We start from the raw sequence: 25,000 nt of genomic DNA on the forward strand, positions 1-25,000 counted from the left end.
TCGGTTCTACGTGCAGGGGTCTAAAGCTTGAAGATGCAAGTTTAAAAATCCAACTCACGCATCAAAAAACTGAAGAGGGAAACCATTAACAAGCTAAAATATTTTTACATTTAATCGTGAAATCGAAATTCTGAAGAAAAAACAAAACAAAAAAAAACGGTCAGGCGCAGCTCTTTACAACTTTTAATTTCATTAGATTCCCTTGGGAGGCAGCTCTATTGTTTTTAGGGTTGGCGTCACTTGTTTCTTTTGTATCGTTCTTTGTGTCCATTGTTTTCTGAATCAATCCCGAGAGTCGTTCCGACAGCTACAGGTATGCTACACTATGACCGGCAGATGTCATGTCACCTTATGGCACACGTAAAACTGGTTTAGTTCTGGTTGAACAATTTCCCAGGATCCCACAATCTCTGCCCACCAAACTCGTTTTCAGGTTGCTTAGCGACTGCATGTGACTGCTTATTGTTTCTTTGGCAACAATCTGTGGGCTCACCATACAACAGCTTAAGTCCAGCTTACAGGGACGTCAAGCTAAACTTCATTAAACTCAAAATGAACAAATCCAAAACCAAACAATGTGAGAAATTCAATATCATGTGGCCGAAAGCTGGAAGCTTGGAATGTCAACCTCGATAGAAAAACAAAAAGCAAAATTTGACAGCAAAATCATTCAAGTTTTCCCTTTTCAAAGACTCAATGACTCTGCTAAGTTTTATTCACACCTTCTGCGGTAATTAAGTCAATTCAATCATGGCGAATTGTAACGCCTTCTGGTTTAAGGTCAAACCCGGATGGCACAGAGAAACCATGCTTATCTTGCAGGTACGGATGAAAACTCGGTTGATGTCACTTGTCAAACTAGTTTGACTTCTGGTTGGACAATTTCCCAGGATACCACTCTTTCCATCCACCAAACTCATTTTCAAGTTGCTTAGCAACTGCAAGTGACAGCTTGTCGTTGTTTCTTCCGACAATGATCTGTATACCCAGCGGAAGGCCGTCTCGTCCAAGACCCAAAGGGCACTGTGTGACAGGCAGATTCAAAACGTTAAAGATCCCGGAAAAACTGAAATTCATTGGTGCGAGAAGACATCTCTGGTGTGGCAGCGCTGTGTGCGGATATGACGGATAAAGCAAAATGCCGTCATCGCCAAGAAGATCCTGAATTTCTTCACGCATTTGGGTACCTATCTTGAAAAACGTCGACAAAGTCATTGGGAAGAGGTGGCAAAGGAACTCCATTCCAACAAGCACCATTGTAGCAAAGTGATACTTCGAGTGTCCCAGAAAATACTTAAAAAACTCAAAAAACGGGTTAATTACCTTTGTCTCTTTGCTGTAGTGCTGAAGCTGTGTACTGAGTTTATTGTTTGTGAAGTCGAACATGGAGAGCCAAATGAAGAGAGAATATCGAAACGACAGGATGCCAGCATCTTGAACTTTGGCAAAAAAGCGTTCCTCCAAGAAGGTGCAAACTTGCTGCTGGCGTTCCATCAATTCTGCGTTCACGGGTGAAGTACTCAGAATAGGAAAGTGGGATTCATGAACAGTGTAGACCTTTAGGTAGGACAGATCCACTTTTTCATCCAAGCCCAGTTCATACGCTTTCGGGCCCACCATGGCTTTTAGCATAGGAAGCAGGTCGTCGGCGTACCTACACATTGGCCCAATAGCAAGATACTCTTTGCAAGAAAAAGTACTTTCTACAGGTATGTGCCCTTGCTTACATACAGCGACGGAACTAGGTTTATGCGCAAATATTCCATTGAAAAACGCCGGAATTCGTGCACTACCAGCTGCAAAAAAAAACGTAATTTATTAACTCCTTTACGCCTAGAAGTCAACTGTCCATGGTTAATTTGTGGAATCATTTAGTTGAGTGATTAGCGTAACAGGTAACTTTCAGTACAAGGGGTATTGGTGGTCGCTAAGCTAGTCGACCTAGTCGTATACGCAATTGTTATTTTGGACGGGCGTCATTGAGAGTTGCGAACTACAACAGCCTCTTCCGTAATGGGGGTACGCATTTCCCATTCTTGATCCTCTGTTAACCCGATCTACACCCTCACTTTCTGTTCCATATCAGCTACAAAATTCTGTGGGCTATCCTAAGTGGGTGCATGCCGAAACTCTTGACAACACGGAATGTCTCTACACTCAGAAACAAAATGTACTGGGACATGCAGGGGTTCATTCCCAGACCCCTTCCCTGTCCTCTTTTGAATAGCGACCTTCAGATTGGCCGAATACGGACAGCAGGAAAGAGTTTTCAGTTCTGAGCATGCCCGCTAGGTTTGGAAGTCGAGGGCCTTTTACAAGTGTGGACCGAAGAAGATACGCCAGTACGCTGGGAGGAAAAACAAAGTATCTTACCAGCGCACCCTAACAGTAACCATCATGAGTATCTATTTTCCATCTAATCTTTCAAACATGCGCTTTACACGTAATATCTAAAACGACTGCTTTAGACCTAATCACTAAACTTAGCGTTTTAGACCTTAGATGTTATAATTGGGAACTGCGTAACCGCGTGTGGGTGCGTAGAATCACTTTTGGAGTTCGCATTAGTTGCAAGACAACATACCCAGGTCAGAGCCAACACCAAAAATGGAACCAGCAGCGGAAATGATTGCTCCTTCTCCACCTGAACTTCCCCCTGCCATCTTTGATGTATCGTACGGATTATTTGTCCTACCATACACCTTATTGTTTGTCTCAAACCACGTACACAGCTCGCTGCAGTTTGTAACAGCGATGGGGATAGCGCCAGCTTTACGCAGATTATCAACAACAGTCGCGTCTTCCGTAGCAATCTCATCTTTCCGATCCACCGCTCCAGCCGAATGTGATAACCCCTTGCATGCAAGTGACTCTTTCACGGTTACAGGTACTCCCAACAAAGGTTTTCTTAACAAAGACGTTTTTTCCTCATCGAATTCTGGCTCGTCAGAATCGAGTACTTGATCGATGTACCTTGCTTCTGCTATGGCTTCCTCGAACCGATCTCCAACCACAGCGTTCAGTAACGGGTTCACTTCAAAGATTCGGTTGATAAATACTTTGATTGTTTCCTCGCATTTTAACTCACGCTCCTTTATTTTCTGAGCGATGATACATCCCGGTAAATTTAAAATTGGATCAGTTGGACCAGGAACACAGACTCCTTGTTCAACTTGGAAAACGTTGTTTCGCAGCCCTGCAACCCACGCCCCTATTGCCTGTAATATAAAGGATAAAAAGGGTGAAAATTCTGAAAGAAACTCCAAGGCAAGGTATGGTGGCCGAATGGCTGTTATTACAGCGGTGCTAAGTTTAGAAGGAGCGAAAACTAGGCTTTCGGTTCAAAGACTGTAATTTATTGATTCTTTACTGTTTCCACGCTTTTTCTCGAGTAATTTGAGGTATGTCTGGCCTTATTTTATCGTGGAAAGTACGGCAAGGTACTGTATAGCATATGGCTGTGCAAATAAACAACCCCAAATGTGCGAAACTATCGAGGGCAGCTTCCATTCAACAACTGTAGTTTCTCTTCTTCTGAGAAAAACGTAAATTCTTGATAGGAACCATTCCCGTCACCAGAGCCTCGGATCGACCCAAGGTTCTGGGCCACTCATGCGCCGTAGGGTTCTTATAGAGAAAAAATTGGCTATTTGAATCTTACGGCACCTGCTCACTCCTCGTGCTAACATGATTGCACCAATTAGAGACGCTTTTGATTATTCTGCACGGAAACCAATGAGAAGACACTTGGTTTCCGGGTTCCCCAGAGCTCTTCTCTCCCTCGGTCAAGAGAAGAGCACTGGTGTCAAGATTGGATAGGATTGGTATTTCGCGCGCTTTAAGGGGCACTGTCACGGTCGCGCATGCGCTAGGATTTTCAATCGAAACTTGAAAACGTCAGGCTGATGTCATCAAGTTTGGAAAGGTGCAGACAATATGGAGGCTGCTGTCGCATGCAGAATTTTAAACACTCAGTGCACAACTTGAATAATGATTCAATCTGCTCAAGATAGCAAAGCAGAGCAGTCAAAATACCAATGCAGCATACAATGAAGAAACTTTTTAAGGCGTGAATTCATGAGAAATTCGACGTATGGTGTAATTTAAGTATCAGCCGTTTCGCTATTTGAAACAAGGATCGAAGTCCGTCTTCGTGGCTCATTTGTAGCTAGTTTCTTAAATGTCAGAGACCACGACATCATCGTTTGTTGATAAAGGTTTACTCTCTTCGACCGTCTTCCTCTCTTGGAAATAAAAGCACTCTCGCTCTTTCAGAAACGAGGTTGCAGACCATTGGAGCCTTTCGCCTTTTTCGTTTCTCTGTGTTTTTCTTGTTACAATGTTTGGCAGATTTCGCTTTTTCTTTTTTCTTTCTTCGCATTCTTGGGGCCAAGCGACCCTCAGCGAGCGCGCATTCGCATTTGGTGTTAAGTCCTTTCTGGCCAAACGCTCGCAACATTTCAACACAACATCTTGCAACATTGTTGGATGATTTTGCGACATGTGCTGCACGGGGTGGCCAAACGCACGCAACATTTTCATCATTTTCAACGCAACATGTCAATGTTCACGTGCCCCAGGCCCCTGGCGCGCAAGAAGTGGACCTAACACGCATGCCTTAGCTCAACAATGTTGCGTGAAGGTGGCCAAACGAGTACAACATCATGCAACAACCAAAATGTTGCACGAAAAATTTGACCGTTTTCAAATTTGATCCAACATCATCCAACATGTTGCAACATATCGCAACATATCGCAACACGGTGGCCAAACGTATGCAACATGTTGTGCCCAACAATGTTGCGTTGAAATGTTGCGAGCATTTGCCGGCCAGGCCTTTAGAGAATTTAGAAGAGAGGTTTACGTTTTTGCAAACGCTGGCTATGTAGCACTTATATTTGAACAGACTTAGAGTGTAATGTGAAGTGCTAGTTTTCAACCCCATGTGAACCATGTGAGCGTTAGCCCTACTAATGGAAATGGGTCCACTCAAGGACAAAGAAAAACTCTGACCAGGGTGGAAATTGAAATATAAGTGCTATACGGCCAACGTTTGCAAAAACGTAAACCTTCCTTGTACGTGTACATGTTCATTGCCGTGACATTAACATCTTCAGTTACCACGGCCTGCTCCCGTCTGACCTTGTAGCTCAGTCGGTAGAGCGGCGGTGATCTAACCCGAAGGTCGTGGGTTCAATTCCCATCCTGGACAGAGTTTTTCTCTGTCCTTGTGTGGGCCCATTTCCATTAGTAGGGCTAACGCTCACATGGCTCATATGGGGTTGAAAACTAGCACTTCACATTACACTCTAATCAGATAAATTTAGAAGAGAGCCGAACTTTTCAGTATTTTTGAATAAATTAGCGGGAAAATGTGCTCTCTTCGCTATGAACTATCAAGGGATTTAAAGGCCCCCCTGCAACCGACAGGCTTTTCGGCCGTCTGATTTTGTTATGGAAGTTCGTATTGCTTATCGCAGCGATCCGATTGTATGAATTTCAGCTTTGGCTGGATTATCATAAATGAAAATTGTTTCGCGGCAAACAATGCCTGTCGGTTGAAGGTGGGCTTTTAAGGGAGTGTCCAATGTAAACTATTCCTTTTGGTGTTTCTCTGGAGACTCTCTCTCTTACTTGTGAAATGTTTCCTTGGAAAGTTTCAAGAAAAGTAATTGTCCGTATCCGCGAGTCTAATTATTGACTTGCGTCTTACGAGGTCTACATGTACTGAAAGGTTTTGTATGGGTCTATCTGTGGCCTTGATTATGGACCATTTGTGCCCAAGATCAGAATTGAGGACCATGAGTGCCCAAAAAGCGGAATTTTGTATCATTTAAGAGCATTGTTGCTAAGTTTTTTCTTTAAGTAATGGGAAAAATAACGGCACCTCTGGAAGTAACTGTTGTCAGGCCAGCGGACACGACGTACATTTTCGTAAAAAAGAAACTACATTTGAAAAGTGGGAAACGAATCTTGTCGCCTTTAAAACGCTTAAGAATGTTTTGTGCTTATTTTGGCGTTACATACTTGAAATGCTTTTCGCTTATTGTCTTTGCTATTGCCTTTAAGTTCAGTAAATACGCCTTGTTATTACTTCGGCTAATGAATTAACTTTTCCAAGGCAGTGGCAATCAATGTGTACTTAAGAGACACCTAGTAGCGTCCGAACGACTTCCTAAAGTCGAAACTAGCAGAGCAAAGACTACAAGAATTTTTTTTGGACTTGGCGTCTCAGTTTTGTATCCGAGAGTCCTGTTTTTTGATTTGCGTTTTACGAGGTCTACATGTTCTGATAAGTTTTGCATGGGAACATCTGTGCCCAAGATCAGAGTTTGGGGCTATCTCTGCCCAGAAGTATGAGACTATCTGTGCCCAAGTTCTAAGTTTTGGGACTATTTGTGGGTATGGGACCATCTGAGCCCAGGACTATGGGCCGATATATTTGAACACTTTGCTCATAGTGCTTATAGTTGGTTAGAGCGTCGAACCGGCATCGCGAGGTTACGGGTTCAAACCCCTTTGAAGTTATTATTTTCTTATTCCTGTTATTATAGTTGTACTTCTGATTTTTCTTTGTTAGTATTTTTTGTTTTAGATGTGTTCCAGTCCGAAATGTGGTCAGAATTCTTCTCCTCAGTCCTCCAGCAGCTGCAACCCACTGCATCCATGCTAAGTGCTCCATTCTGCCTTCCAAAGCGCTTGGTACAGTGCATTCTTACCTTGGAGGTTCATACGTTGGAAACGATGAGCTTCTTCAAATTGTTTGCTATTTTCAGATTATCCTTTTCAAGTTGCAGTACACTTTGGGCGCGTTCTTTTGGGACAATTCCGAAATAGGAATGCTCCGAATAGACGGTAATCGTGTTCTTTTGGAACCAGTTCGGCGGATTCGTTCTTTTGGGAATTAGTATTCCGTGTATTCTGTTCTTCGTAAACCGGAATAAGAACAACTGGAATAGGCCCAAAAGAATGCACCCTTTCAATGTCTGCTCAATAGACCTAATCGGCTAACTCAATGGCAGTGTTGGACCGAATTCAAACCCTTTGGTAATAAATTAAACGTCTTGTTCCAGGTATTTTCGTATCATTTAAATATGAATGCTACATTATCATGCAAATAAAATACACAAAGAATCTTAATCCCTAATAGCCCTTTTCACGGTTATTTTTTTTCTCATTTGCATTACAATGTAAACTAACGTGGATGCGAGGCAATTTCGGGTTAAAACTACAAAATAGCCTGAAATTGCCTCACATACATGCTAGATTATATTGTAATGCAAATGAGAAAAACTAACCGTAAAAAGGGCTATTGGGTACAACATTGAGTTAACCGATCAGGTCTATGATACTTATTTTCCTTCGATTCTCAAGTTCTCAACGCTGTCTACAGCTTTGATTGGGCTCAGCGGATGGCTGGCTTTTCAAAAATCTCAATCCACCCTCTGGTGTCTCAATGGTTAATGCGTCTCAATTACAACGAATTGTGGATAGTTCAAGGGTCAACAAAGAGACCCTGGGATCCCTGATCGATGAGTACGGTGTTGACGGCCCATGTGGAATCGAAGATAACAGATAAGTTTCCTTCTCTTTCGGATCTGACATCACTTGCTTTATGTCTTATTGGTTACGTGCAGGGGCTTTTTCCGCTTTAGTAAATTATGCCATTTTAAAGGCCTTCGATGTTAAGTGTTTTTTCCGTTCATTTGTTCCATATTCCTATAGAGTCATCCAAGATTGTCCAGTTCCGAGACGGGGTGTGGATTTTTATCGCGAGATCAGACTTATCAATTTGTCCTGTCAAGGCCCTAGAGGACTACATCTCAGCTGCACAAATCGACCTAAATGAAGATTTACCTTTGTTTAGAGCCCTTGCTTCTCCTCGGTCAAAGGAGAAAGTACGGAGCCAGGGAATTAGTTATACAAGAGCTAGAGATCTTATTAAAGACGCCTTTGGAGAATTCGCAGACATCACCGAGATTAGTGTCCATTGTCTTAGAGCTGGAGAAACAACTTCCGCAGCAAATGCTGAAATCCTCGATAAGCTTTTTAGGCGACACGGTTGTTGGCGAGTAAAAACGCCAAGGATAGCTATGTCAGAGACGATTTAAATTCTCGTTTTTTACTTTCAAAATCTTTAGGAATCTAGATATGGATAAGATGCATTGTAATTAAGATCGTGCCCGACTGGTCGGCAGAGTGCTATGGTGGTGTTGGTTTTCATTTATCAATTCGAATCTATGGCCGTTTTAAACATGTTTTGAGCCGTTTAAAAAATTAAATTTCACCATGTCATTTGCGTCATTCGTTCACAATTGTTACGTTTTGATCGATATTTATAGACTTTTCGTGTGATCATGCCTGTCATTTGTAGTGTATTCATCCAATGGCAGATGATTGTCATTTCAAATAATGTTTTGTAACAGAGGCCTGAGGCGAGTCAAAAATATTGAACTCAGTGAGAGGAGTACAGGATGAAATGGTAGTCCCAATCCTCTCCCGGTTGTGTGCTTTCAAAATGGTGGAACATTACGAACAAGTGTCCGCCTACCAAAAAACGCCTGCTCTGCAGGCTAGTATATGCCCTGACGGACTCGTGCAATTTTTTGCTCGTCTTCGAAAAAAATTACTTTTCCTTCCTTATCCCAAATTGTACTAGAAAACATGTGATTACCAGTACAAATATACAATTCTAAAACACAGGTCACTCGTTGTAGGTCATTGTTTTACCTTTTGGAAAGTAAACCCTAACCCTAAGTTTGGCTAACCCTAGGCCTAAGGTGGTTTTTAGGCGGGGTCGTAACGAGGTATATTTTTTCATAACTGATCCCATATTTTTACCCAAAATTTTGATCCCTGATTCCAAAAACGATGAGAATTTTGATCCATGAACCCGCAAAAATTTGTTGTTGGCTTGATCCCTGATTCCATAAAAAACATTGCTGATCCCGATCCCACCCGTTGTGATTCCAGATCCCGGGGCTGTGATCGCTGATCCCGGTCCTTTTCAGGCCTTTGATCCCTGATCCCATATACCTCGTTAATACCATGTTTTAGGCCTGGGGTTAGTCAGATTGAGGGTTTTGGGTAACTTTCTTTCTTTTTTTCTTTTCGAGTCTTAGGGTCTTAGGGGTCTTAAAAACAATGACCTGCAACGAGTAACCTGTGGAATGTGACCTGTGTTCTACACCCGCCGATAAACAACTACTTTCAAATGCCTCAGCGATGACAAAAGAGCAAAATAGGAATACACGCACCTAAACTCTCAATATATGTAAATATTTTGTTTAGAAATACTTGCGTTACCTGGTGACGATTCTTTCTATCTTTCTAGTGCGACAAAATAATGCGCATACCCAGCAAAATAAACTACTAGAACGATCATTGCTACTTGAACATTGTTCTTAAAATGCATTTCTCTATACAAAACGTTTCAATTTTTTTCTGAAAGAGTTTTCTATTAGTCACATAAACTACACAGCGTATATGTACGAGTTAGATCTCTTCCACCAAAATATCAATTCAACCTCAATCCTGACGATAATTGAACTATTGCTCACGCTATGAATTCTCTGAATTTAAAATTACTAAATCAGATTCTTGTTCATCCTTCCTTCACAGTAACAAACGAAGTTATGGAAGAGAAAAATACGCGAAGGCAAGCACTGAATTTGTTTGCGCGCGTTATTAAGAGCGATGTAACAAATGGAACTCTTTCATGAAATTTTGAAAAGTTTCCCGAAAGGTTCGCGTACAGGACAAATCCACCACACTAGTCACATATATTACTCTCTTCTGCTGGCAAATTTCCTTGCTTTAGTCGCCATAGAAAATTCAAAAGTGGTCCTTACCACGAAACGCAAGTATTACATAAACACATATTAACACATCCCGTAACAATGGGTGCCAAAATGTTTGAGATATCATAGCAGAAATTGCAAAAAAAAAAAAAACAGTCACACGCCACAGGCACGTCAGTTCTTGCTGGCAATCCACAAGACAATAACTCAAATTCCCTATAAGAGTAGTTAATTTCTCTCGCCTGTCGTAGAACTTGATCAAGAACTGTGGCTAAATGCTAAGGAAGACAAGTAGCTTAAGTGTACTATTTTGTTTCAGTTTTGATTGTGAAATAAAGAAAAGTCATATATCGATCCTTTTTAATCCAAGAATATTGGTTTTGCTTTTTCAATGTCCAGTCTTCGTTTCGGTTTGGACAAGTCGCAGTCCAGCATTGGTGGAAAGGAGTGATTTGGTACGTTTGCTTCTGTTTCGGATCTTCAGGAAAAACCAACAAACACAACATATGTGGACCGGCTTGCCCGTTTTCTGCTCTGCACTACAGGCAATAGGGTCGTGCGATGACAAAAGAGGAATAAGAACGCACCTCAACTCTCAATCTATGTAAATATTTTGTTTAGAAATACTTGCGTTACCTGTGACTATATTTCTCTCTATCTTTCTAGTGCTACAAAAAGCATACCCAGCAAAATAAGAGGCTGGACAATCTGCGAGCCAGCGAGTCATGCAAATTTCGCATTTAAGTCTAAGTACCCATTTCAAATAGCGCTGATAAACTGTTATTAAGTCTAAGCACTCATTTTTAAAACGGTTAGCTATTAATAAAAGGGTGATTCGCATGTTGACTCGCCATCTTGGCTGAAATGACTCGCAGTCATGCCTCGCATGCCTCGCTGGCTCGCAAATTGTCCAAACTCGCAAATAAACTAATAGAACGATCTGTTACTTGAACATTGTTCTTAAAATACATTTCTCTATATAAAACGTTTCAAATTTTTCTAAAAGAGTTTTCTATTTGCTACATAAACTACACAGCGTATACCTACGAGTTAGATCTCTTCCACCAAAATATCAATTCAACCTCAACCCTGACGATAATTAACCTACTGTTCACGCTATGAATTCTCTGAATCTAAAATTACTAAATCAGATTCTTGTTCATCCTTCCTTCACAGTAACAAACGAAGTTGAAAACGAAATCCCGATAATTTCCAGGTTTGTCACCAGATAGATAAAATAGCGCGGATTATCAATGCATTCAAATTCTCTCACCTTCCTCGTCGTTTTTAACACCTTCAGCCTTACCTTTAACATTCTGGATGTATTAAATTTCAGTTATGCCGTTTCTTCTCCCCAATATTGTCTGGAGGCGTCAGAAGGTAGACTGAAAAGAGGAAACCAGCTATGTGATACTCTCTAATATTATAGTGCGGTATCCGTATATCCGGGCCAAAAATAATACAATGCCTCCTTGTTTAATAGGTAAACCTGTCTATTTATGGTTACGTGTTATGTTGTCCTTTCTACTGTTTCTACTTGTTTATACGCCTCTCGAACGCCTCGCCTACAATACCCCCTAAAGAGTTTTGTCTTGGCTCCTTATTTATATGCTATCCTGGTCTTTAAAATGCCACAACGAAAACGTAGCTTGCCTTTCCGCTGTTCCCAGGCAGTTGCGTGACGAATCCAAATTCACAGGGTCATGTGGGTATTGTTTAATATGGAGATCAACATGGAGTTATTACGAGAATTTCAGCATTCCAATAGGCCCCTTTCGATTTATTAATTGAAGTTCAGCTTGAAAGAGAGATTTAGAGGACAAAGACAAAGGAAAGTGAATGATATGTCGATATTTTTCACATTCATTAGTTCCAACCTGTGGCTATCGTTTTTGTCCTCTCTGCCTCGCTATCAAGCTGAATAATGTCCTATTGGCTAACGAGCAACCCGGCACTTTCAAATGCGCGCGTTCACGATGCAAAACTTGTCTTTTCATTGTTAACACTAGCAAGATATCGGGACCTAAGCGATCTGTTAAGATCACCGATCGTTTCACATGTACCTCCGCAAATGTCATTTATTGCATAACCTGCACGTTATGCAATAAATTATACATTGGTGAGACAGGTAGACGACTAGGTGACCGATTCCGCGAACACCTTCGCGATGTTGAGAAGAATGACAAGGATGCATCCAAGCCAGTCGCTCGCCATTTTAATCTGCCTAACCACTCCAAAAAACACATGGCTATCTGCGGCCTTTCCCTACATCTAGGTACGACGGAAAGCCGCAAGAATCTGGAACAAAAATTCATCTTTCAAATCGGCACCCTTAATCCTCACGGTATTAACGAACGCTTTTCATTTAACTAATATATTCCTATTTTTCACGTTGCCATGTTACCACCAATAGCGTAGCTCCTACTCTACTATAAAAACTACACGTAACCCATAATCCCTCGATTCGCTCTGACGAAGGGCTAACGCTCGAAACGTCAGCTTTTAGAATCTCTGTACGGTGGCCAATTTACATTATCAACTCCGTTGATAAAACCAAATTTTTGTAAGAACAAAAAAACCCAACAAAGCGCAAATGTCTTGCTCGAAGTCTGGAAATCTTGGGCTTCCCAAAAACGATATGTCAAAAGGTTTCTTGTGTTTGAGGCGGAGGCTATGGCAAAAGTATTGAAAAGTACGAATCGAAGACCCTCGAGATTTTACGCAACAGTTGGTATTGATTAAGAAAATAACACAAACAGCGGTGATAAACATTGTATTCCAACGCAAGGGCTGTGAGAATTAAAACATAGCTACACGGTAATTACCCTACAGGCCTGCTTCGTAAGGCTTGAAGCCTCACTCTTCAGGAGTTTTATTCACACTGCTGCGCACTTATTTTTATATCCCAAACACTACGTAAATTTACATACATGTTGGTGTTTAGGTGCTAAGCTAATTGTTCCGTTGTAGCGCCTTCGCTCGGTGCCTGCATGACGATACTAACTCGTTTCTTTTGTTCAACGTACAGTCATCGCTCCAGTTCACAGATAATGACAAATTTCTCGCTCAAGCATAAATTACTTGAGCGAGAAATTTGTCATTATCTGTGAACCGGAGCGATGTACGTTGAACAAAAGAAACGAGTTAGTCAAGGGGTCTGGAGGGGTCAAGGGGTCTGGAACCTGGACCTAGACTTAGTCAAGGGGTCTGGAACCTAGACTGAGTTTCAATTATTCCCATCGTGTCTTGACCCAGACTGCGAAGATTGTTTTAGCACGTGGTTTATGTTTCTGTTCGCCATCTAAAGACGTTGACAAATATGAGGTCAAATGCTCTTTCGAGTTGCTTTATCGTGATCTTGTTAAATTAAATCTTCCTATAACCAGCGAAAAGCAAGATCGGCTTAGAAGTCAACTTAAGAATATTTCCTATGTTTACATTTACTACTATGACTTTTCTAAACAAAAGAACATTCTCAGCAAGGATGAATGGGCAGCCTTGAGTGATTTACGCAGCGATGACAGTAAAATCATTACGAGACCAGACAAAGGAAACGGCGTTGTCATCGTCAGCAGACTTGATTATCTTAATAAAATGAAGAAGTTGTTTTCTGATGGTACCAAATTCAAACAATTAAAGCATAATCCAACTAAATCTAGAGAAGAGAGCCTTTCTGCATATCTTCGCAAAATCAAAAAGACGGAATTATTGATGACGTAACATTCCACAAGATTCTACCCAGTGGATCTTTTCCTGGTGTTGTGTATGGTCTGCCAAAGGTTCACAAGGATGGATATCCTTTCCGCCCTATTTTTTCCTCTGTGAACACCTACAATTACAATCTTGCTTCCTACCTCGTTTGCATACTTCAACCAATTTCCACCAACCAACACACTGTTAAAGATTTATTTAGTTTTGCAGATTGGGCCAAAACATACAAACATAACAACGGAATAATGTGTTCTTTGGATGTCACTTCTCTATTTACAAATGTGCCGCTTGATGAAACAATACAGATTTGTCTAGACAGATTGTACGCTCTCCCTGATCCTCCGCAATTACCTCGTTCTGTTTTGAAAGATCTATTACCGTTTGCCACTAAGAAGAGCCATTTTATATTTGATGGCCAATGCTACGATCAGATTGATGGTGTAGTCATGGGTTCACCTTTAGGCCCCGTTTTGGCTAACATTTTCATGTTCCACTTTGAAGAAAAATGGTTGATGAACAGCAGATTCTGTCCTTTTCTTTGGTTCAGAGATGTAGAGAGCACCTTCACCATGTTTGACAGCAAAGACAATGCTAATGAGTTGTTAAGTTTTCTAAATAGTCGACACGATAGCATTAAGTTTACTATTGAATTCGAAGAAGACAATAAGATTCCATTTTTAGACATCCTTTTCAAATGCTGCCCTGACAACACTTTCTCTACATCTGTCTACCGGAAGAAGACATTCACAGACCTTTACACCATCAATCTTTATTACAGGCCGCTATTAAAGATCTGAGAAAGCTCCTGTTGCAAAATGGTTGCCCTCAAGGTGTTATCACGTTCAACATTAACGATGTATTGAACAAAAATAAAAACAAATCAAATAACCCTGTTCAAGGTACAGTCCCCAAAAAAGATATCTTAATCGTGTTACCCCAATTAGGTCTTCACAGTAACCAAGTCACGAAACGTCTGAAATCCTGCGTATACAATTTCTACTCTTTCGTCAATCTCAAGATCATATTCCCCCGGAAAGGAGGGGGGGGGGGGGAGGGGGGCGTGGCTTCAGGAAATTTTGACCCCTAAAACAAAACACGTTGAAAAGAAAATTTGACTTCTGTTTCTCTTCGCGTAATTCTGTGTTTCTTCGCGGAACCCTAAACGAGACCTTAAAATATTGGCGCTTTGCCCGGAACACCCGGGCATCCCCGTCTGTTTCATATGGGAGTCCCCCCCCCCCTCGGGCATATTGCAAAACACACGCCGCATCAAATCCTTTTTTCCATACAACGATCGCTTGAACCGATCTTAGAGGTTCAAGGTCATCTATAAAGCTGTTTGCTGGAACTGTGATGAATTTTACATTGGCAAAACAAAACGAAGACTCCATGACAGAAAAACAGAACATTTCAAGGCCCTCGCTAAAAGTGACCATTCATCAGCCATTGCGAGTGATCATGTGAAAACCACTGGCCACGACATTAAATGGGATCGTCCGGAAAAACTGACTTTCACTGCAAAATTAAAGACTTTGTTCATACAAGAGCTAAAGCCTTCCCTTAATGTTAATATTAGTAGTGGGAAGTTATTGCTGTTTTAGCTATTACTCCTCATTATGTCTAGACACGTACTGCTGCAGATCATTTTTCTCAGTCGTAGGTTCCAGACCCCTAATGTTTACGATATATATATATATATATATATATATATATATATATATATATATATATATATATATATATATGTGTGTAGTTTTCAAATATTATAAGGGTCACTTTTGAAAATGTATGTTGACTAGCATTCGAAACGTCAAGTTTTAAAAAAAATGCGTTGGAATACAATGTTTATCAGCGCTGTTTGTGTTATTTTCTTAATCAAGCTACGATGGCCTAAGAACAAGAGTTGGTATTGATCTTTGTCGATTGACAAAGTGCTCGCATTTCAATCAAGGTTGTCATCAACGGGAGCCATGACACAAAATAAACACGGTAAGACAAAAACAGAGTAAAATTTTAGCAACTGTAATTACATGATTTATCTTGAGCAGTTTGGGATAAATCATTCGAAAATGTCCGTGAGATCTGTAGAACATTAGAGGTAATAAAACTGAAATGAAGATGTTTTAGACGCTGATGTTCAGATTGAACTCACTACTAATCTCCTTGTGAAGATATCAATGTTCCGGAGAATTATGCATAAATCAGAGGCTTGCCCCAGGGGTCGAGTCTCGAGGACAGTAAGAGATTGTTCCAATGCCAAACCTATTGTACCCTTATCAAATACCCGTGGGAATGGGGCAAAGAAATTATAGCATGCAAATCCCCACACCCCAGGGGCAACAATACGAGCGAATATATGTAACTCACAGATCAGTTTAATGTCAGACCTAAAGGTCCTTGCACTTGTCGCATGTAAATGTTTGCAATTTTTGTTTGTTCTATTTGAGTTCCACGGGTTGAACAATGGCATATTTTACACTGGTCATAGACGAACGCTGCCACGAGGAGCTTTCAGATTTCAGAGAAACTCCCGGGAAGAACGTCAGAGAATACCCGACAGTGAAGACCGTTGACTTTATTTATATTACAGATCCCCAGGGTCTGAGCTCTGGGTGCTTTCCATGAACAAAACCGGCCTTTTCCCCTATCCCTTCGAAGAAAAATTTATAGCGAATCTCAACAAATGTTCCCTGTGCTCCCAAGGAGTCCACTCCTGTGGCAATCTGCTGATTCATGCACTGCGTATGCCTCGCTAAGGTCACCCGGCGAAAGTCTCTACCATGGGATTTACCATAGATAGGAAAGTGCCGGACACAGTGTTTTGAAAGTTGATCAACGCTGTAAGAGAAGACCATATTTTGACATTGAAATGGAGCAACTCCATTTACTTATTTAATTTAAGTTTTTCAGTGAGTGATTAATTTAAATGGATTTCTGAATCTTACTCGAGATGGTTGGTTTGCTAACGGTCTTCAAGCCAAGCTAATGGACAAGGGCAGGAACCCATGACTCATGGGTTCCTAACAAGGGGCATGCTGAAATCTACAAGAATGACGAATAAATTTTATTTCTCAGGAGAACATGAAAAGTATCAATTCTACTGAAATAAAATTTTAATACTGATTAGAATGATGACAAACTCATGACACTGCTAACATGAGCTGCAAACAAAAGTTCTGAAATAAATAGCTTGTTCATTTCGAGTTCACATTTCGCCACAGCTTTTTAGAGTGACTTTGTTTGTCGACGTGGTTTGTTTAAAACTAATACTTTTGAGCAATTCCAAGATTGCATATTTTTTTTTTTTTTTTGTCCTCAAAATCTGGCAATCTCGGATCAAAAGCCAGTCTTTGGATTCACCGAAAGGAACACACTCTATTCATTATTGTTACTGTTGGTGCCATTCGATCCAAGAAATTGTAGTCATATAGATATTTTGAGAAGTCTATCCCGCCATTATTTTTCCACCAAATCAAGCCCCGCCCGGCCAACAATAATTATTTTCAAGGCCAGGCTCTATCCACTTAATTAGCAATTTTCTTCAAGTCTGGATTCACCACTGCCTTCAGCATATTTATTGTTTAAAATGGTTGCATTTTTGTAGTTTAAAATCACAGAGAACTTATAATATACATAATATGTACTCCTTTTTTCCAAAATTATGGCACCTGACCAATGAATAACTTTGTCAGTAAAGTTATCAAATGTGCGTGAATTTTATGCTTTATCACCCAGCATCTGCTTGCAGCGAAATACTTATGATCCGTAGCCTCTACTTTAGTTGGTTTTTGTTCATAATAAAAACATTTTTGATGTCCATAAATAAATGCATGAACCGAAACTAATTCTTTATAACCTATTAACACTCTCATGCACATGTCGTAGAGGTGAATGTCTGGAAGAGAAATTTGCGTGAAGGCAAGCACTGAATTTGTTTGCGCGATGTAACAAATGGAGCTCTTTCATGACATTTTGAAAAAGGTTCGCGTACCGGACAAATCCACGACACTCTTCATGCATGTTACTGCCTTTTGCGGGCACATTTCCTTGCTTTTGCCGCAATAGAAAACTTAAAAGTGGTCCTTGCCAGGAAACGCAAGTATTACATAAATACATATTAACACATCCCGTAACAATGGGTGCCAAAATGTTTGAGATATCATAGCAGAAATTACAAAAAAACAATCACATGTCAAAGGCGCGTCAGTGCTTGCTGGATGATCCACAACACTCAAATTCCCTAAAAGAGCAGTTACTTTCTCTCGCTTGTCATATAATTTGATCAAGAACTGTGGCTAAATGGTAAGAAAGACAAGTACTTAAGTATACTCTTTTTCTTTGTTTTAGTTTTGCTTGTGAAATAAAAAAACGTCATATAGATTTTTTAATGCATATATTTTTATATTCAGCTTTAACAATTTGACGATTGTCGTGACTCAGATAATTATTCAGAGAAAACCGTTCTTCGCACTCTCTAATCCAAGAGCATTGGATTTGCTTTTTCAATGATCAGTCTTTCTTTCGGTTTAGGACAAGTCGCAGCCCAGCATAGTGGAATTATGGAGTGATTTGGTACGCTTGCTTTTGTTTCCGATCTTCAGGAAAAACCAACAACAAACGCAATATATGTGGACCGGCTTGCCCGTTTTCTCCTCTGCATTACAGGCAATAGGGTCGTTGGTTGGATGTTTGTGGAACATTTTTTTTCCAGGTCAACAAGGAATTTGTGTTTCTGGCCCAACCGACCCAATCTTAAATTTACCGGGATGTATCATCACTCAGAAGATAAGGAAACGCGAGCTAACATGCGAGGAAATAATTAGAGCGTTTATCAATCGAATTTATCAAGTGAATCCATTACTGAACGCTGTGGTTGGAGATAGGTTCGAGGAAGCCATGGCAGAAGCAAGGTACATCGATCAAGTACTCGATTCTGACGAGCCACAATACGATGAGGAAAAAACTTCTTTGTTAAGAAAACCTTTGTTGGGAGTTCCAGTAACCGTAAAAGAATCGCTCGCATGCAAGGGATTACCACATTCGGCTGGACTGGTGGATAGAAAAGATGCGATTGCCACAGAAGACGCGATCGTTGTTGAGAATCTCCGTAAAGCTGGCGCTATTCCCATCGCTGTTACAAATTGCAGTGAGGTATGTGTTTGGTTTGAGACAGACAATGTTCTGTACGGAAGGACAAACAATCCTTACGATACATCTAAGATGGCTGGAGGAAGTTCAGGTGGGGAAGGATCCATCATCTCCGCTGCTGGCTCTGTTTGTGGTGTTGGCTCTGACGTTGGTAAGTTATACTTTCAAACAACGCCAAAAGTGATGCTAAAAAGAGCAGTTACGCGGTTACCTAGTTCCCAATTACAACACCTCGTGTCTAAATCGATCGTTTTAGTAATCGAGACTAAAGCGTAGAGATACTCGTGGTCAGGTTCACATGAGGGAGCGTTCACGCATAACGATCTGCTGAAACGCAGAAAAAAGGCAAGGGAAACAAAGCCTTTAGAAAGTCAGCTATCTCATTCATATATGACACAACCTTAGTAACAGGCGCTCAAGAACAGAAAGATCCGATCCCGGGCCCGGGTCAAAGTTTTAAAAGCAGAATCACTTGCTTCTGCCACCTACAAGCCTATCGATTGAGACTAGAATTAAATTCAGGATGCAATAGCGTGAGGCCATAAGATCACATTCACATTACTACAGAGAGAGGGTTTTCGACAGTTTTGTAAAGTAGCGAACATATTTCTGAAAACAAAATAGTTATGCAAGGCTGGTTGTACGGCTGTGAGGATACATAATTTTTTTGTTTCACCAATATTTCGTCATGCACGGCCTGACTTCACCATTTTTTCCTCTTCATTTTTGGCGCTGGAAGGCGCCTTGCGAGCTACCCTGCCTGCCCTCTCCCCCCCCCCCCCCCGGGGGGGTAGCTGGGGAGCATCCCCATCAGGACATTTTTAAAGTAGAACACTCAGAAACGCTGTACCCACGAATCAGTTTCCCAGGCAAGGCTAGAGTTTACTCAAATTCTCTTTAAAAAATAAGTAAAAACATTTATAATAGTAAAAAATAAACCAAATCCTTCAAATATTGTTATCAAAGTACTGGACATGGAATGGGAAACCACCGGACGAAATGTCCAGCCTCCGGCCTCAAACGAAAACCCTGGCCTGCTGCATAGAAAATCAACACCAAGAAACTGAATATATATCATCAAGACAAACTATTTTCTAGGAAGAAAAAACATCACACATTAGTATGAGGGTCCAAATCTAAAGTCTCATTAAACCATTGCTAAGTGAAATCTTACTGGAAGCACCTAAAAGGGGCGTCCATTCAAATATGTACTCGAGAGAGCAAAATTATGACAAAGGGAAAGGAAACCAGACCACGCACAAGGGAGTCACGTAGGCCTGCCAACCCCATTTTACACTCTCGAATAATATATTTGTTAAACTGTTTTTGTTTTCATTATTTAAGGTACCCCCCTAGGGAGTGTTTATATTTTTCAAGTATCCCCCCGTTTACCTCCAATTTGTTTGAGGGACCCCACAATTTCTCATCATCCCCCTCCCAACAAGTGGCACCACATGCACCACAATGCTCCCTAAAGTAAAATTAATATTTTGTTTGCTTAGTTTTGACTGCGTATCCTCGTATTCACGTCGGCCCACGCTTGAAAAATGTAGTAGTGCGCATTCTCAGAACTGAAAACTCCTTCCCGTAGTCGTACTGGCACTCCAATCTGACGGTCGCTATTCTCCAGGGGAGAGGGTGTCTGGAAATGAACCCCTGGGTAACTCTCGTCTGATATATTTATAAAATTGAAATTTGCTGCATAACGAAGAACAAAAACTAATTGTCTTCCATCTACGCTGCAACAGAGGCATCCTCTCCATGTCGTCAGTGAAAAAAAACATTCTCAACAGTATTTCCCTTGAAAAAGCGAATTGTCCAGGCATGCTCGCACTTCTCTCAAAAAGGAAAATGCAATGGCTTGGCCACGTAAGAAGAATGTCTGGTGGACGCGGGCTCATTCGCAAAGTCGTGCAGTATGGAGAATTAGAAAAGGAACACGACCAAGAGGAAGAGCAAGGCTTCGTTTCAATGATATCTGCAACAGAGACATGTTGTCTGTAGATACAGATACCAGAGGCAGTGTGGCCCAGTGGTTAGGACGCTTGCCTTGAAATCCGGAGATCCCGGGTTCAAGACCCGTTCTGATCACTCGTTGAATCTGATCCTTGTAGTCCCTGGTTCATCGTCTCGGCTGCGCTTGCAAACAGCCAACTGGTTTGCCCCTGGCCCCTGTTGGGATTAAAAGTTGTTGTTTCGTTGATTGCGTTTCATTGGCTCTGAAAAGCCTATAAAGTATGTATGTAGACAGTATGTGTGTATGCTTGTAGACATAGATGGCAGACGACAGAGTCTTCAGTCATAACAGGAGTGAAATCTGCTGACGAAAAGAGACTTCAGGATTGGGAATTGAAGAGAGAAAAAAGAAAATCTACCTCATCCAAAGAAGTCATGTATGATTCAAACTCTCCAGGACTCAGTTGTAAAGTTTGTGGCAGATTATATCAGTCAGGTGTAGGCCTGGACAGCCATAGACAGCCATAGAGAAGCTGCTCCAAAAAAAAGTCATATTCATATTCCCTTCATTTTCCCTTCATATTCCCTTTCAAAACACGGAAACATCGTAAGTCAGGACCTGTTGATGACCACACTTTGGGCATATTATCTTTAAAATTAAAGAAACGAACCAACCAAGTAAGGAAAAGCGGGATTTCAGTTGTCAAATAGTTACCTGTGAATAGAATGAGCACAGTCTCGCTGTAGACATAACCAAGGGCTTTTAAGCCTACCGGCGTCTCTGTTACTTACGAGATAGTATCCCATCCTGCCATTTTTCAGTCAACCATGGGTCAGATGGCACACATGATAGATCATGGATGATATTCTCATCCACACAGAGCCCCGTAAATGAAAATCTGCAAGTACTAGAACTGAGTAATGTTTTCCAGGTTGGAAAATCAAGGAATAGTGGCTTCCGCTGGATGTGTGAGTCAGTTGACAATGTCAAGTGTTGGCAAGGTTGAAATATCATAAATTGTAGCCATTAGTGAGTTGCCAAGACCTAAGAACGTTGCAAAACGTCGCTCCTATTCTTGAATCAATTTAAGCCAATCTCTTTAATTAGATTCAGCCATTGCGCGAATTGCTTAGAAAGGGAATAAAATGGACGTGCACAGAGGGGTGAGAGAAGGATTTTGTGCGCAGCACAACAGACTTTGTGACTTGAAAAGTCCTGTTAGCTTGTGATAAAAAGTGAAAAGTGCTGCTTTTCTATGATGCTTCGCTCTTTATAAGGCGGGTTCATTTCACATAACATGGATGAGGGCAAAGAGTGTCCCATCGCTTTTGCACCCGCCACGTTCACACGGAGTGAACTGTTCTTTGATTGAGAAGGAGTCACTGGGAATAGTACTTAAGGTAAGAACGTTTGACAAGTATCCCTTCTTCTGAGCCTATCCCCCATTTGTTTTAAAATAAAAGGCCTCTAGCGATTATTCTGCGATATTAGTGAAATTCCCTCCCCATTTCCTCTACTTAATGTTGCATGGAGGCTCTACAACTCTCTAAGTTGGTATATTTCATCCTCAACATTGAGAGGAGGGAGCTCAAAGAATGTGAAATTGTGTGATTTTAACCATGTGCCCCAACAGAGGTTGCCCCCGAATGTAGGTTGGTTTAAAGACAGCTTTACTGTCATAGCAGTAGTCAGGATGCAACGCTGGTTGCATTATTATTCAGTATTACAATTTCCAGTTGGAATATTGTCTATTTGCCAATGCAGACGCATCATCTCTTCTCGATCTTGACAAAAAGATCCCTCCCCAAAGAGGCCGAAATGTATTTATTCTCTAGCCGATCTATATCATTAAACAAACACTACCAGACATTCTGTATTGTCAGGCTGTTTTCGTAACCTTTCCTTGTACTTGTACATGTTAATTGCCGTGACTTTAACTTCCTTGTACTTGTACATGTTAATTGCCGTGACTTTAACATCTTCAGTTCGCACGGCCTGCTCCCGTCTGAGCTTGTAGCTCAGTCGGTAGAGCGGCGGATATCTAACCCGAAGGTCGTGGGTTCAATCCCCACCCTGGTCAGAGTTTTTCTCTGTCCTTGTGTGGGCCCAGTTCCACAGTAGGGCTAACGCTCACATGGTTCATATGGGGTAGAAATATAGCACTTCACCTTACACAACACTCTCTTCAGTTAATTCTGTTTAAAAATATAAGTGCTACACGGCCAGCGTTTGTATAAACGTAACCTTTCCTTGTACTTGTACATGTTAATTGCCGTGACTTTAACATCTTCAGTTCCCACGGCCTTCTCCCGTCTGACCTTGTAGCTCAGTCGGTAGAGCGGCGGAGATCTAACCCGAAGGTCGTGGGTTCAATTCCCACCCAAGTCAGAGTTTTTCTCTGTCCTTGTGTGGGCCCATTTCCATTAGTAGGGCTAACGCTCACATGGTTCATATGGGGTAGATACTTAGCACTTCACATTACACTCTAATCAGTTAAGTCTGTTGAAACATAAAGTGCTACACGGCCAGCGTTTGTATAAACGTAACCTTTCCTTGTACTTGTACATGTTAATTGCAGTGACTTTAACATCTTCAGTTCCCACGGCCTGCTCCCGTCTGACCTTGTAGCTCAGTCGGTAGAGCGGCGGAGATCTAACCCGAAGGTCGTGGGTTCAATTCCCACCCTGGTCAGAGTTTTTCTCTGTCCTGGTGTGGGCCCAGTTCCACAGTAGGGCTAACGCTCACATGGTTCATATGGGGTAGAAATATAGCACTTCACCTTACACAACACTCTCTTCAGTTAATTCTGTTTTGGAAAATGAACCGCGGGCGCCGATCAAGGATTAAGAATGCTTGTTGGCATTCCACCCTTACAGGTGGTTTCACGTTATGTCATTGCCGCTATGTTCGTGGACGAAAACAAAAGATGTCTCCTTAGCTCCTTTTGTCCTTTTGTTCGTCCATTAGCAATTGTACTGCATTACATCACAGTGACTGTTGTATGTGTCTCTAGAGTTTGGTTTCAAGCCATCTATTAATGAACATACAGTTGCAACAATTACACGAATAACATCGGGGAACAGTCGATATACAGAAGTCACGTCGATGCTGAAGAGCTGTAAGTGGAGCCAGTCAGTACAAAAACACGCATTCGGTTATCACACTGTACCCTAAAAATGGCCTACTCATGCAGGTGTGACAAACCTTTCACGTTGGTTTTGCAGAGAAGAATGGAAAAAATTGCTAAGACTCATTGAGAACAATTCCAAGTAGGATGAGGTTGCAATTGGGAGTTTCTCAATCAGTAAAATTGCTTCACCAAGGGCAGCAGATGTTGTACCAGGACCAAGCGAAAAGCTTAAGTCAGAATCCCGTTGCAAGTACAGAAATCAGCTCGGGAAAACCAATTTAAAACGCTCGTCCAAACAGTCGTTTAAAGTAAATACTATACGACCAGCTGCGTAATACTATACGACCAGCTCAGCGAACAACATTATCCCCTTGACTGAAAGTGACCCCTTAAGCCAAATCACTCAGGTATAACTTAACAATTCCTTTTAATTTTTTTTTTTCAGCTGGCAGTGTACGAATTCCCGCGCTTTTCAACGGAATATTTGCCCACAAGCCCAGCCCACTTGTTGTATCGAATAAAGGACACATGCCAGGAGGAAATACTTATGCTTGCGATAAGTACCTTGCTATGGGACCAATGTGTCGGTACGCGGACGACCTGGTCCCCATGCTTCAAGCAATGGCAGGCTCTGAAGCGCATAAACTGGGTTTGGATGAAAAAGTGGATCTGTCCTACATAAAGGTCTACACTGTTCATGAATCACACTTTCCTCTTCTGAGTACTTCACCCGTGAACTCAGAATTGATGGAACGCTTAAAACAGGCTTGCACCTTCTTGCAGGAGCGCTTTTTTGCCACAGTTAAAGATGCTGGTATCAAGTCCTTTCAATACTCTCCCTTTATTTGGTTATCCATGTTTGACATCCAAAGCGATAAACTAAGTACACAGCTTCAGCACTACAACAAAGAGGCCAAAATGCTTAACCCCTTTACTGAGATTTTTAAGTCTTTTCTTGGTTACTCAAAGTATCACTGGTTTACTATGGCATTTATCGGAATGGAATTTATTTACCAGTATTGCCCAGGGGCCTTGTCGAAGTTTCTTATATTAGGAACCCAAATGCGTAAAGAGATTCAGGATCTTCTTGGCAATGATGGCGTTTTGCTTTATCCTTCATATCCGCACTCAGCGCTGCCACATCAGAGGGTTTTTCTCGCACCAATGAATTTCACTTTTTCAGGAATCTTTAATGTGATGAATTTGCCTGTCACGCAGTGCCCTCTGGGTCTTGACAGAGAAGGGCTTCCGCTG

The 25,000-nt window shown here is 41.4% G+C and overlaps 3 protein-coding genes across 3 annotated transcripts in view; 2 read left to right on the forward strand and 1 right to left on the reverse strand.

The window, feature by feature from the left end:
- LOC138053465 (fatty-acid amide hydrolase 2-like) overlaps nucleotides 1-11,458 on the reverse strand; it is a 12,077-nt gene extending 619 nt beyond the window's left edge. The window contains exons 1-3 of the mRNA XM_068900094.1: nucleotides 11,107-11,458; nucleotides 2,585-3,218; nucleotides 1-1,796 (exon numbers count right to left, since the gene is read on the reverse strand). The exon at nucleotides 1-1,796 is cut by the window's left edge and continues 619 nt beyond it. Of these exons, the coding sequence (XP_068756195.1) occupies nucleotides 859-1,796; nucleotides 2,585-3,218; nucleotides 11,107-11,115 (1,581 nt within the window). The 5' untranslated portion in view covers nucleotides 11,116-11,458 and the 3' untranslated portion in view covers nucleotides 1-858. The remainder of the gene's footprint in view (nucleotides 1,797-2,584; nucleotides 3,219-11,106) is intronic.
- Nucleotides 11,459-13,756: 2,298 nt separating this feature from the next.
- Nucleotides 13,757-14,308, forward strand: LOC138054368 (uncharacterized). Its single transcript, XM_068900820.1, has one exon. The coding sequence runs from the start codon at nucleotides 13,757-13,759 to the stop codon at nucleotides 14,306-14,308; it is 552 nt and encodes a 183-aa protein (XP_068756921.1).
- Nucleotides 14,309-17,709: 3,401 nt separating this feature from the next.
- Nucleotides 17,710-25,000, forward strand: part of LOC138050807 (fatty-acid amide hydrolase 2-A-like) — an 8,095-nt gene continuing 804 nt past the window's right edge. Inside the window, exons 1-3 of the mRNA XM_068897094.1 lie at nucleotides 17,710-17,813; nucleotides 18,042-18,810; nucleotides 24,192-25,000. The exon at nucleotides 24,192-25,000 is cut by the window's right edge and continues 804 nt beyond it. Coding sequence (XP_068753195.1) covers nucleotides 17,811-17,813; nucleotides 18,042-18,810; nucleotides 24,192-25,000 — 1,581 coding nt within the window. The 5' untranslated portion in view covers nucleotides 17,710-17,810. The remainder of the gene's footprint in view (nucleotides 17,814-18,041; nucleotides 18,811-24,191) is intronic.

Source organism: Montipora capricornis, chromosome 6, assembly GCF_036669925.1.
Source record: "Montipora capricornis isolate CH-2021 chromosome 6, ASM3666992v2, whole genome shotgun sequence".
Taxonomy (NCBI): Eukaryota; Metazoa; Cnidaria; class Anthozoa; order Scleractinia; family Acroporidae; genus Montipora; species Montipora capricornis.

What these genes read in the sequence shown, in the direction of transcription:
- LOC138054368 (XM_068900820.1), top strand. Translation starts at nt 13,757, where the DNA reads ATGTGTTCTTTGGATGTCACTTCTCTATTTACAAATGTGCCGCTTGAT.